General features: G+C 40.3%; 1 protein-coding gene across 4 annotated transcripts in view; it reads right to left on the bottom strand.

Moving 5' to 3' along the window:
• PPA2 (inorganic pyrophosphatase 2) overlaps nt 1-13,706 on the bottom strand; it is a 96,874-nt gene that overhangs the window by 51,469 nt on the left and 31,699 nt on the right. For 2 of the 4 annotated variants that reach the window (NM_001076396.2, XM_005207659.4), the window contains 1 exon segment: nt 7,329-7,415. The exons of the other annotated variants lie outside the window; for them this stretch is intronic. In NM_001076396.2, the coding sequence (NP_001069864.1) occupies nt 7,329-7,415 (87 nt within the window). 4 annotated transcript variants of the gene reach the window in all.

Below are 13,706 nucleotides of genomic sequence, written 5' to 3'. Positions count from 1 at the left end.
TGATGCTTTTGAACTGTGGTGTTGGAGAAGACTCTTGAGAGTCCCTTGGACTGCAAGGAGATCCAACCAGTCCATCCTAAAGGAGACCAGTCCTGGGTGTTCATTGGAAGGACTGATGCTAAAGCTGAAACTCCAATACTTTGGCCACCTCATGTGAAGAGTTGACTCATTGGAGAAGACCCTGATTCTGGGAGGGATTGGGGTCAGGAGGAGAAGGGGACGACAGGATGAGATGGCTGGATGGCATCACCGACTCGATGGACATGGATTTGGGTGGATACCAGGAGTTGGTGATGGACAGGGAAGGCCTGGAGTGCCTCGGTTCATGGGGTGGCAAAGAGTCAGACGTGACTGAGCGACTGAACTGAACTGAACTGATATAGTTTTTAAAGGCACATTTTAAATTGTTTTATATTTATCCATAAAAATCAATTTACTTTGAAATTTCATATAATATAACTTTGAGACTTTTATGGTTATAAGGACAAGCAGGAAGCATGTCTGGGCATTATCAAGTTTCATCAGAATGATAAATGCCCTTTGATTTCACAAGCAACAGAAGGGGAGTAGACAAAACACTGTCTTGCTATATATAACACATTTAAAATCTGAAAAGAAAATTCTCTCAATCAAAACAAAAACTCAGGATAAGATGCTTAACGACAAATGGTAAAATTCTAATGAAGATCCCACAGTTCAACAAATTTTGCAGCACACATAACAGTAGACATCAAATGAATAATACTTCTCAAAGAACTTATCCTTAAAAATGTCTGTATCTGTGATTCTAAGTCTAGTATCAACTTCCAGGACTCTGCTCCTTTCCCTTTGCCCATTTACAAATAAGGTGTGAAAAGAGGCTTTTTTTCTATGCTCTTCCTCACAGGTGCTTTAAGAACTAGCCAGGTACAGCCAGGCGCAAGATAAAGGAGGACAGCCTCAACACCAGGTCCTCCCTGATGGCTCAGAGGGTAAAGCATCTGCCTGCAGTGCAGGAGACCTGGGTTCGATTCCTGGATCAGGAAGATCCCCTGGAGAAGGGAATGGCAAACCACTCCAGTATTCTTGCCTGGAGAATCCCATGGACAGAGAAGCCTGGTGGGCTACAGTCCATGAGGTTGCAAAGACCTGGACATGACTAAAGCCACTTAGCAGGCACACAGTCTCAACCAAGGTCCACTGTTTAGATGGTGATTAAGTAATTCATGTTTACTAAATATTATTTCACGTCTCATTAACTAAAGGAATAAATTGCTTTGGATATAAGATGAGACCTATTTTCTCAGTTCCATTATAAAACTCTCCATCTACTCTGCAAGGAAATTAATGTACACAGCAGATACTGTTACTAATTCCTTGGGAATCATACAGTTGACCTTGTTTCAAAATGAATTTACATTCTGCAACAAGAATACAGGTATGCCTCAAAATTTTACACAGAACTAGACTAGGGTTATCATAGACTGTTCTAGCCATTATACAAAAATATTTCAAAAGATAGGATTTTTAAGTCACAAGTATGCGGGAGTGAATTGCTCCCCCATTCTTAGAGGTGACTGAGGTCAATTACTTCACACAAGCCACAAAGTACTTCAGGACTTGGTTTCTCAACAGTAAAGTGGAGATCATATCGCATATTCTTTGATGTAAAGAAAAAGAACAAAGGAAACAAAAGACACATGAACTATAACATAAGAGGTCTTCTGCTGCTGCTGCTGCTAAGTCACTTCAGTCGTGTCCGACTCTGTGCGACCCCATAGACGGCAGCCCACCAGGCTCCCCCGTCCCTGGGATTCTCCAGGCAAGAACACTGGAGTGGGTTGCCATTTCCTTCTCCAATGCATGAAAGTGAAAAGTGAAAGTGAAGTCGCTCAGTCGTGTCCGACTCTTAGCGACCCCATGGACTGCAGCCTACCAGGCTCCTCCATCCATGGGATTTTCCAGGCAAGAGTACTGGAGTGGGGTGCCATTGCCTTCTCCTAAGAGGTCTTCTACAGATGTTAATTTTCTCTCTGGGCTCTACACGTATCTGCTCACACCTGTCAACTGCTAACTCCTGGGAATCTGCAATCAACAGAATATGACAATGACCCACAGTGAAACGTCTATGTGGATTTATATGAAGAATGAGGTAAAACTTCAACTGGACCCAATCAATATGAAAAACCACAGAAAGTAAAACTGCTTAAAACCTGTTATCCTGTGTATTAGGTATATACTGCAGTGTAACAAATTATTATAAATCTAAAGCCTTAAATAGTGTAAATTTATTATCTCACAGTTTCCATATATCATGAGTCCAGGTACAACAATTCTATATTCCCTGGTTATATGCATATGTATATGCATAAACACATATGGTATATACTATATATTATATAGTATATAATACTACATATATTATATATAATAATATATACATTGGACTGCAAGGAGATCAAACCAGTCAATTCTAAAGGAAATCAACCCTGAATATTCATTGCAAGGACTGATGCTGAAGCTGAAGCTCCAATACTTTGGCCACTGGATACAAAGAGCTGACTCATTGGAAAGACCCTGATGTTGGAAAAGATGGAAGGCAAAAGGAGAAGGGGGCCACAGAGGATGACAAGGTTAGATAGCATCACCAACTCAATAGACATGAACTTGAGCAAACTCCAGGAGATACTGAAGGACAGGGAAGCCTGGAATGCGGCCATCTAATGGGCTTGCAAAGAGGCAGACACAACTTAGTGACTGAACAACAACAGTCAGCATATTTTTCAGTGGTAAGGAACTAAACACCTATTATGTACCAAGCATTCTATGTAAAACACAAAGGCATGCTTTCAAGATTAATTATGTACACTTTAAAAAAATAACTTACATTTAAGACCTTTAATTTTATTTTAGATATTTAATGACTTTGACAAGTTTATTTAAAAGCCTGTACATCAAGTCTTTTTAGATCCCTTTGTTTAGTCAATAACAAATTAGAGATAATAAATCAATTTACCAGGTATATAGATTTGCATGATTTTCAGTTACCAATCTCATTAATTATAGGTTCACTGTCAAATTTTTACATCAGTGAAAATAAGATATTTTCATTTAATCTTTTCACTCACTAAATATCTGCATAGGAATTTAAATTAACAACTTGCATCTTATACAAGCCAAGTGGCCCCAAGGATTATACCTTCAGAGTAACAGTTTTCTAGGAAACCCCCTACACTGTTGGTAGGAATGTAAATCGGTGCAGCCACTATGGAGGTTTAGCAAAAAACTGAAAATAGAATTGCCATATAATTCAGCAATCCCAATCCTGGGCATATATCCAGACAGAACTATAATTAAAAAAAAATACATGCACCCCTATATTCATAGCAGCATTATTCACAACAGCCAGACATAGAAAACCTAAATGCCCACTGATGGATGAATGGATAAAGAAGATATGGCACATATATACAATGGAATATTACTTAGCCATAAAAAGAATGAAATAATGCCATCTGCAATAACATGGATGGACATAGAGATGATCATACTAAATAAAGTTAAGTCAGAAAGAGAAAGACAAATACCATACAATTTCTCCTATGTGTGCATGCGTGCTAAGTCACTTCAGTTATGTCAAGCTCTTTGCAATCCCATTGACTATAGCCCACCAGTCTTCTCTGTCCATAGGATTCTCCAGGCGAGAATACTAGAGGAGGCTGTCACGCCCTCCTCCAGGGGATCTTCCCTACCCAGGGATCAAAGCCGAGTCTCCTGCAGAGGAATTCTGGGATCAACAGATGCAAATTATTATATATCCTATAAATGAATAAACAACAAGGTGCCACTATATAGCACAGGGAACTATATTCAATATCCTGTGACAAACCATAGAGGAAAAAATATGAAAAAGAATGTGTGTGTGTGTGTGTGTGTGTATACACACATATATATAAAACTGAATCACTTTGCTCCAAGAGGAAATTAACACAATACTGTAAATCAACTACATCTCAATAAAATAAATTTTCAACAAAAGAAGAAGAGTTTTCTACTATATAACCTTTCTATCAAGGTAATGTTACTTAATTTAGCAACTCTTCTTATTACAAAAGAAGACACAGGGAAATGACCAAAGTAATATAACAGAGCATCTATTATAAGATAGAAGAGAGGAGGTACTCGTTAAAATAGTTATATTCTTCCTTCTAATCTATGCATTTTATATATCCTTTACTATCCCTCTGGAGAGAAAATGTCCAAAAAAATTTCTCAACTATAGCTTAATCTGAACTAAAGCAAACAATCTGGCCATTTTTCTGCTGGAGAGACAGAGGAACTATTGAATCACACACACACCAACGAACTCTAGTCCCTGTCCATCCTTATCTGGGTATAAAACTAGAAATCAAGATTGGATGCAGATCTCTCCTGCAGGAAAGCAGAAAGGGACAGGGGGAAGGAAGAGAAGACAGAGGGAGAGGGCAGACAGAAGAGTATAAGGAAGGAAAAAAGAAGTGGAAAAACAGAAGAAGAAAAAGCGAAAGAGGGCACAGAAAATCTAAGCGGATGAAGAGGAGGAAACAGGAGTAAGAAAGGAGAATAAGGAAGAAGAGGAGAAAGAGGAAAGAAGAGAATAACAAAGCATCACAGCACATAAACAAGCAACAAAGAAGCAGAGGAAACTACTTACTAAAACAACAGTCTGGACGCCTGAAAGTGCTAATATGAATTTCCAAAGATAACTGATTTGATCTTAGCTAGAAGAATACAGCTCAAGCAGTGACCGCACTTGGCATGTCTTTCATTAGGCACATGCTCTGTGCCAGACACTGAATTAAACACTGCAATGGTGGCTCTTCTCTTCCGAGAGCTCACAGCCATCTGAGAGGAGACAATGAGGCAAACAACACAGACAGTTAGTACCACGGAACCACAGACCAAAGAGCTAGTATGTTAGTCTATGGCGGGTAACGGGAGACTTCCGAGAAGTGATACTAGAGCTGAGATCCAAAGGATGAGCAGGGGGATGTGCAGCGAAACGAAGGGGGAAGTAAGACAAAGTGAAGGAAGAAGAGTGTTCCATTCTGCAGAGGGAACAGTTTGTATGAAGGCCTGTATTGAGTGAGGGCAGACACCTTAACGGGAATTGAAAGGGTAGTACAGCTACAGGGCAGCGTGCAAACAAGGAGCGGCGGGAGAGAAAGTCAGAAAGCAGGGGACAAGGCCTAAACAAGGACACAGCAGGAGAACAGTCTGCTATGAATGATGGTGGGGAAAATAAGACTCAGCAAGGAAACTGGGCCGTGGCAGGAATAATTCAAGTGCAATATAATTGAGGACTAGACAAAGCTAGCTCCAGTGATAATGCAAAAGAAAGAGATTTAAAGGCCATTTAGGTCACAGAGTCAGTACCTCAAGACTAATGAGATGAAGAGAAGCAAAGGATGATCTGTAAGATTTCTCAGTTTCTGTCTCAAGAATCTGGAGGCAAGTAGGGAAGGAAGACAGGTGTCCTTCACTGAGAGGAGTAACGTGGAGAGGAGGAAATGAGGAATTCAGTTTGGGACACAAGTGTGAGATGCCTGGGAGACAGTCAAGTGTAAATGCAGATAGCTGAGAATGTGGGTCTGAGTTGGAGATAGTAATTTGAGAGCAAAACCACAAACGGTTGGGACTGGATCACCAAGGAAGTCCTCACATGAGAAAAAGAGCTGAACAATGGCACAATTCTCAAGCTAAGCAATGCTTAAGGAGCAGGCAGAAGAAAAGCAGCCTACAAAAGAAACCAAGGAGGAATTAGAGGATATCCAAGTCACTCTGATACAACTGATGTCAAGCAAAGAGACTGATAGAAGAAGGAAGATGAGGTTAAAGGCATAAAATTCCAAGGTAAATTCAAGTCATACAAAACATATGAAATGGGCAGGTTGGATTTGGTTAAAAGAAAGCTACCGATGATCTTTGTAAGAGCGGTTTCATTGAAATAATGGGGGGATGAAAACAATTTTAAACTGACTGAAGATTAAGTGGGAAGGAGGAGACAGAGATGAGTGTTTGCTCTTTTTACAGGTCTTCTTATGAAAAGGAATATGGAAGGAAGTCAATGAAGAAAAGTGAAAGTGAAAGTCACTCAGTTGTGTCCGACTCTTTGCGACCCCATGGACTATACAGTCCCTGGAATTCTCCAGGCCAGAATACTGGAGTGGGTAGCCTTTCCCTTCTGCAGGGGCTCTTCCCAACCCAGGGATTGAACTCAAGTCTCCCACATTACAGGCGGATTCTTTACCAGCTGAGCTATCAGGGAAGCCCTTAATAAAGAAAGGGCAGTTGTAAATACAGAACAGAGAAGAGTCAAGAAAACAGTGTCATTCAAATGGCAGGAAGGGACAGGATTGAGAACCCAGGGGAAGTCCTGGTCTCAGTAACAGAAGGAAGGGAAGGAGGAGTGTTTACAGGCACATCTGTTTGAGAGCCTAAGGGGAGAGTAAAGGGATGCTTATCTGCGGGTTTCTAGGAGCTCTACAAAATTAAAGACAACATGCTCTGCTGAGAGTGAGAACCAAGTACAAGGAGTTTAACAGAGAACAATAAATACTGGCGATAAAGGCAGCAGAAAACAGGAGAAAGAATGTGAGCGAAGACACACAGAATTCTGCAGGCAGTAGTAACCTATGAGAGTGGAAGTTTTGCTTGTCCCCAGTAACCTGGAAGCAGGCACACAAGAAAAGCACCAGCTAGTTCTCATCAGCATTGTACATTCTGCCTGGATAACGGGCAAGGACGACGAAGCAGGACTTAGCAAACTCATTCTGTAAGAGGACAGACAGCAAATACTTGAGACTGCAGCATCTCTTCCAACCTCCTCAACTGCAGTGGTGCTTCGAAAGCAGCGCAGACAACATGTACATGAAAGGCCGGAGCTGTGTTCTTTATAAAAACTGGGGGCAAGCTGGATTTGACTAGCCATGGGCTAGGGTTTACCAACACACAGTTTAAGAGAAGGAAGTAAAGATACAAAAAAGGACTGGTGGCTCAGACAGTAAAGTGTCTGCCTACAATGCGGGAGACCCGGGTTCAATCCCTGGGTCAGGAAGATACCCTGGGGAAGGAAATGGCAATCCACTCCAGTACTCTTGCTTAGAAAATTCCATGGACTGAGGAGCCTGGTAGGCTACAGTCCATGGGGTCACAAAGAGTCGGACATGAGCGAGTGACTTCACTTATGAGAGGGATAAACAGGCAAGAACTTTGAAGAGCTGAAGAACTGGTGCCTTCTGAAAAGAACTGAAATTTTATGGCATGACTAAAGTAGAACATATGTTAGAACAACACTCTATGAAACAAACCTTTGAGCCTATTTCACAAACATCAATAGGATCATTATCTCCACAGCAGTCTGTGCTCTTATCTTTTCGATGGGGATCTTCCCAAGTCTAAAAAACAGAAGTAGGGGTGGAATATAGGTTAATACTCTCTATAATCTCTCCACATCATCATGAAGTTTTACAGATAGTCATAACCCAAGGAAAAAATTCTCAGAAATTAAATAGGCTCAATGCCAACATGGCAATACATTCTTAAGCATCATAATAATTAAAACAGATTTATACTATTTCCTCCCATCTGTCTCTCACTTGTCTGTATAATCACATCTGAAAGTGGGTGGTATTTCCAAACACACTCTTCTTGCAAGTTTAGTCATTGTCTTTACAATATTGTATTAGTTTTGCCAAATATAAGTTTAAAAAAAAAAAAAAGTTTAGTCATTGTCTAAATTCATGCTCACTTTTATTTGGAGCTTCACTTCCGATGTTCCTGCTGTCTGTGCCCTTGTTTCTACAAAATGTCTGAATTGCTGCCTCCATTTTTGCTTTCTTTGACATGGTAAGAGCATTGGGTCTTGCTTTACAGATTTGAAAATAAACTTCCTATACTTTAAATGACTTCTAATAGAACAAACCCAGTTTTCCCTTCATAAACTAAAGAACAAGAGAGTATCTACCAAAGAAAAGAAAAATTCATTTTTGTCTCATTTCATTCCATTTAAAAGATCCTCCACCTTTTCATCAAATCTCAAGAATTTGACAAAAGCATGAAAAGATGTCAACTCTTTAGTTTTCTGAAGAGATTACACCTTGTTGCCTACAAACTATATACATGGGCATTTTTATAAATGAACAGCATGCTACTGCTGCTGCTGCTAAGTCGCTTCAGTCATGTCCGACTCTGTGCGACCCCAGAGATGGCAGCCCACCAGGCTCCCCCATCCCTGGGATTCTCCTGGCAAGAACACTGGAGTGGGTTGCCATTTCCTTCTCCAATGCATGAAAGTGAAAAGTGAAAGTGAAGTTGTTCAGTTGTGTCCGACTCCTAGCAATCCCATGGACTGCAGCCCACCAGGCTCCTCTGTCCATGGGATTTTCCATGCAAGAGTACTGGAGTGGGGTGCCATTGCCTTCTCCAATGAACAGCATAACAGAAATTTATTATCAAGTTTAAGGATCCCTTATGCACCATCCTTCCTCAAAACCCTCATAATTAGCTGATTCTGAACAGAACTGTAGAAGTTCCCTGAAATGAATCCTCTCAGATTTATAAGATAGGCAGAAAACATCATCTCAAGAATCTTATCTAGAATTTCAGATTATCTAAGCCTGGCTCCTCTAATTTTACAGAGATAATTAAAAAGGAATGCTACTTAGAGCTAAACCCTATCAGTTCAGTTCAGTTCAGTCCCTCAGTTGTGTGGGACTCTTTGCAACCCCATGAATTGCAGCACACCAGGCCTCCCTGTCCATCACCAACTCCCGGAGTTCACTCAGACTCACGTCCATCGAGTCTGTGACACCATCCAGCCATCTCATCCTCTGTCGTACTCTTCTCCTCCTGCCCCCAATCCCTCCCAGCATCAGAGTCTTTTCCAATGAATCAACTCTTCGCATGAGGCGGCCAAAGTACTGGAGTTTCAGCTTTAGCATCATTCCTTCCAAAGAAATCCCAGAGCTGATCTCCTTCAGAATGGACTGGTTGGATCTCCTTGCAGTCCTAGGGACTCTCAAGAGTCTTCTCCAACACCACAGTTCAAAAGCATCAATTCTTCAGTGCTCAGCCTTCTTCACAGTCCAACTCTCACATCCATACACGACCACAGGAAAAACCATAGCCTTGACTAGATGAACCTTTGTTGGCAAAGTAACGTCTCTGCTTTTGAATATGCTATCTAGGTTGGTCATAACTTTCCTTCCAAGGAGTAAGCGTCTTTTAATTTCATGGGTGCAGTCAGCATCTGTAGTGATTTTGGAGCCCAGAAAAATAAAGTCTGACACTGTTTCCCCATCTATTTCCCATGAAGTGATGGGACCAGACGCCATGATCTTCGTTTTCTGAATGTTGAGCTTTAAGCCAACTTTTTCACTCTCCTCTTTCACTTTCATCAAGAGGCTTTTGACTTCCTCTTCACTTTCTACCATAAGGGTAGTGTCATCTGCATATCTGAGGTTATTGATATTTCTCCCGGCAATCTTGATTCCAGCTTGTGCTTCTTCCAGTCCAGCATTTCTCATGATGTACTCTGCATAAAAGTTAAATAAACAGGGTGACAATATGCAGCCTTGACGAACTCCTTTTCCTATTTGGAACCAGTCTGTTGTTCCATGTCCAGTTCTAACTGTTGCTTCCTGACCTGCATACAAATTTCTCAAGAGGCAGGTCAGGTGGTCTGGTATTCCCATCTCTTTCAGAATTTTCCACAGTTTATTGTGATCCACACAGTCAAAGGCTTTGGCATAGTCAATAAAGCAGAAATAGATGTTTTTCTGGAACTCTCTTGCTTTTTCCATGATCCAGCGGATGTTGGCAATTTGATCTCTGGTTCCTCTGCCTTTTCTAAAACCAGCTTGAACATCAGGAAGTTCACCGTTCATGTATTGCTGAAGACTGGCTTGGAGAATTTTGAGCATTACTTTACTAGCGTCTGAGATGAGTGCAATTGTGCGGTAGTTTGAGCATTCTTTGGCATTGCCTTTCTTTGGGATTGGAATGAAAACTGACCTTTTCCAGTCCTGTGGCCACTGCTGAGTTTTCCAAATTTGCTGGCATACTGAGTGCAGCACTTTCATAGCATCATCTTGCAGGATTTGAAATAGCTCAACTGGAATTCCATCACCTCCACTAGCTTTGTTCGTAGTGATGCTTTCTAAGGCCCACTTGACTTCACATTCCAGGATGTCTGGCTCTAGGTCAGTGATCACACCATCGTGATTATCTGGATAGTGAAGATCTTTTTTGTACAGTTCTTCTGTGTATTCTTGCCATCTCTTCTTAATATCTTCTGCTTCTGTTAGGTCCATACCATTTCTGTCCTTTATCGAGCTCATCTTTGCATGAAATGTCCCTTTGGTATCTATGATTTTCTTGAAGAGATCCCTAGTCTTTCCCATTCTGTTGTTTTCCTCTATTTCTTTGCATTGATCACTGAAGAAGGCTTTCTTATCTCTTCTTGCTATTCTTTGGAACTCTGCATTCAGATGTTTATATCTTTCCTTTTCTCCTTTGCTTTTCACTTCTCTTCTTTTCACAGCTATTTGTAAGGCCTCCCCAGACAGCCATTTTGATTTTTTGCATTTCTTTTCTATGGGAATGGTCTTGATCCCTGTCTCCTGTACAATGTCATGAACCTCATTCCATAGTTCATCAGGCACTCTATCTATCAGATCTAGGCCCTTAAATCTATTTCTCACTTCCACTGTATGATCATAAGGATTTGATTTAGGTCATACCTGAATGGTCTAGTGGTTTTCCCTACTTTCTTCAATTTCAGTCTGAATTTGGCAATAAGGAGTTCATGGTCTGAGCCACAGTCAGCTCCTGGTCTTGTTTTTGCTGACCGTATAGAGCTTCTCCATCTTTGGCTGCAAAGAATATAATCAATCTGATTTCGGTGTTGACCATCTGGTGATGTCCATGTATAGTCTTCTCTTGTGTTGTTGGAAGAGGGTGTTTGTTATGACCAGTGCATTTTCTTGGCAAAACTCTATTAGTCTTTGCCCTGCTTCATTCCGTATTCCAAGGCCAAATTTGCTTGTTACTCCAGGTGTTTCTTGACTTCCTACTTTTGCATTCCAGTCCCCTATAATGAAAAGGACATCTTTTCTGGGTGTTAGTTCTAAAAGGTCTTGTAGGTCTTCATAGAACCGTTCAACTTCAGCTTCTTCAGGGTTACTGGTTGGGGCATAGACTTGGATTACTGTGATATTGAATGGTTTGCCTTGGAAACGAACAGAGATCATTCTGTCGTTTTTGAGATTGTACTGCATTTCAGACTCTTTTGTTGACCATGATGGCCACTCCATTTCTTCTGAGGGATTCCTGCCCACAGTAGTAGATATAATGGTCATCTGAGTTAAATTCACCCATTCCAGTCCATTTCAGTTCGGTGATTCCTAGAATGTCAACATTCACTCTTGCCATCTCTTGTTTGACCACTTCCAATTTGCCTTGATTCATGGACCTGACATTCCAGGTTCCTATGCAATATTGCTCTTTACAGCATCGGACTTTGCTTCTATCACCAGTCACATCCACAACTGGGTATTGTTTTTGCTTTGGTTCCATCCCTTCATTCTTTCTGGAGTTATTTCTCCACTGATCTCCAGTAGCATATTGGGCACCTAATGACCTGGGGAGTTCCTCTTTCAGTATCCTATCATTTTGCCTTTTCATACTGTTCATGGGGTTCTCAAGGCAAGAATACTGAAGTGGTTTGCCATTCCCTTCTCCAGTGGACCACATTCTGTCAGAGCTCTCCACCATGACCCATCCATCTTGGGTTGCCCCAGGGGCATGGCTTAGTTTCATTGAGTTAGACAAGGCTGTGGTCCTAGTGTGATTAGATTGACTAGTGTTCTGTGAGTATGGTTTCATTTGTGTTTGCCCTCTGATGCTCTCTTGCAACACCTACCGTCTTACTTAGGTTTCTCTTACCTTGGGCATGGGGTATCTCTTCAAGGCTGCTCCAGCAAAGCACAGCCATTGCTCCTTACCTTGGACGAGGGGTATCTTCTCACCCCTCGTCCAAGGTAAGGAGCAATGGGTATCTTCTCATTCTCAGAAGGGAGCAAATGTGATAAGCTAGAAGTCACTCTAGCCTGAAGGACAATACCTAGATTCTAGTCCTATTTTAGCCACAAACTACCTAGGCCAAAACATTCAGACCTCAGTATCCTCACCTATAAAAAGAAAGTCTTCAATAAGACAGTTGCTAGATACATCCTATCTCTGAATTCTATGATTGTTAGTGGTCCTTCATAATCTGCATAAATACTACCAGTAACCAGGAAGCTCACAAATTAATGAAATAACTTAACCCACTGTGTTCAGAGTTAATTTTTCTACAAAAGTCCTTCTTCGTATTGACACAAAAACTGTCTTCATTCTCTTCAGAAACTCCAATTACATTTTTTACCTATCAATTTAGTTCTTTCTATTGAGGAAATAAATACATACAGGCAAAATTCTTAACCTATAACAACGCTGTCAATTTTAGGGCCAGTTCTTCATGATCTCCCTCACCAGAAAAAATACCATACTGGTTCTTTCTATTTCTAGTTCCGCATTCAGTGCTCTGTATCTTCAGGGCTTGGTTTTTTACTACAAAAAGAGAGTCATACTAAACGATTTCTAACTTAACTTGAAAATACAGTATAATTTCAAGCAATCACCAGAAGAAATCTTGACAAATTTAAAACTTTAATCACACTCTCTAGTGGAGTTTTAAGTGTCTAGGCTTAAAACTAGGCAGAGAAACAACTTGAAAAGCAGTCAAGCTAGCAAAGAAATATCCAGAAGATGAAATCCCTATTCTTAATATTTGTTTCACAAAACTGACAAGGGCGAGCATCCAGACTTTAGAAATAACTTCTACAACTAAGTATGAGAAAGCAAAACAATACAAAATGGGTCAAAGTCAGGAAAAGGTAATTCTTAGAGGAAACATGAATGACTTATAAATATATGAAAAGATAACCAATCTGATCAGAGAAATACAAATTAGAACCAAAATGAGTCACTATTTCAAAAACTTAAAAAATCTGATAACATTAAATACTCATAATTATGTAAGAAGCCTGAAACGCTACTACTGGGAGGAGTGCATATTGTTACAACTTCTTTTGTAAACCATTTGGGAATATCTAGTAAAATAAACTCAGAACTTAGCAATGTGACTTATAGATATATACCCAGTAGTAGTATGTATGTATACATATTATGTACACAGAAAAATTTTAGCACAGATTCATGAAAAGCTTTAAAAAAGTTTAAAAATCTCTCAGGAATACAAATGTTAAACTAATACAAAGCATAGCTATAAAGCTATGAAAAAAACCTCAATATACACAGATTACTGATCTAACCTAAAACAAGTCTACTCATCCTCATGCAGGTACCTGAGATCATTACTTTACAATCTTATAAATATTAACCAATACATCAGTAATCACCATGCTCTGGTCCTTAAGTCTTGCCAAAATATCACTGAATGGTACAGAACTGAGTATACAGACTTCTTGAGTACTACTTCCTGATCAAGCAGAACTCCTATCTCCAAGTCAAGTAAGATCTGCTCAACCTCTACTGGTACTTCACCAGCTTCAATCTGGAGCAAAAGCTATTTCACTAGTAGCAGCTAATATCAGTGGCAACAGTGTCATCACTGAGATAATACC

Source organism: Bos taurus, chromosome 6 (assembly GCF_002263795.3).
Source record: "Bos taurus isolate L1 Dominette 01449 registration number 42190680 breed Hereford chromosome 6, ARS-UCD2.0, whole genome shotgun sequence".
Taxonomy (NCBI): Eukaryota; Metazoa; Chordata; class Mammalia; order Artiodactyla; family Bovidae; genus Bos; species Bos taurus.
This window is presented reverse-complemented; position numbering and strand designations above follow the sequence as displayed.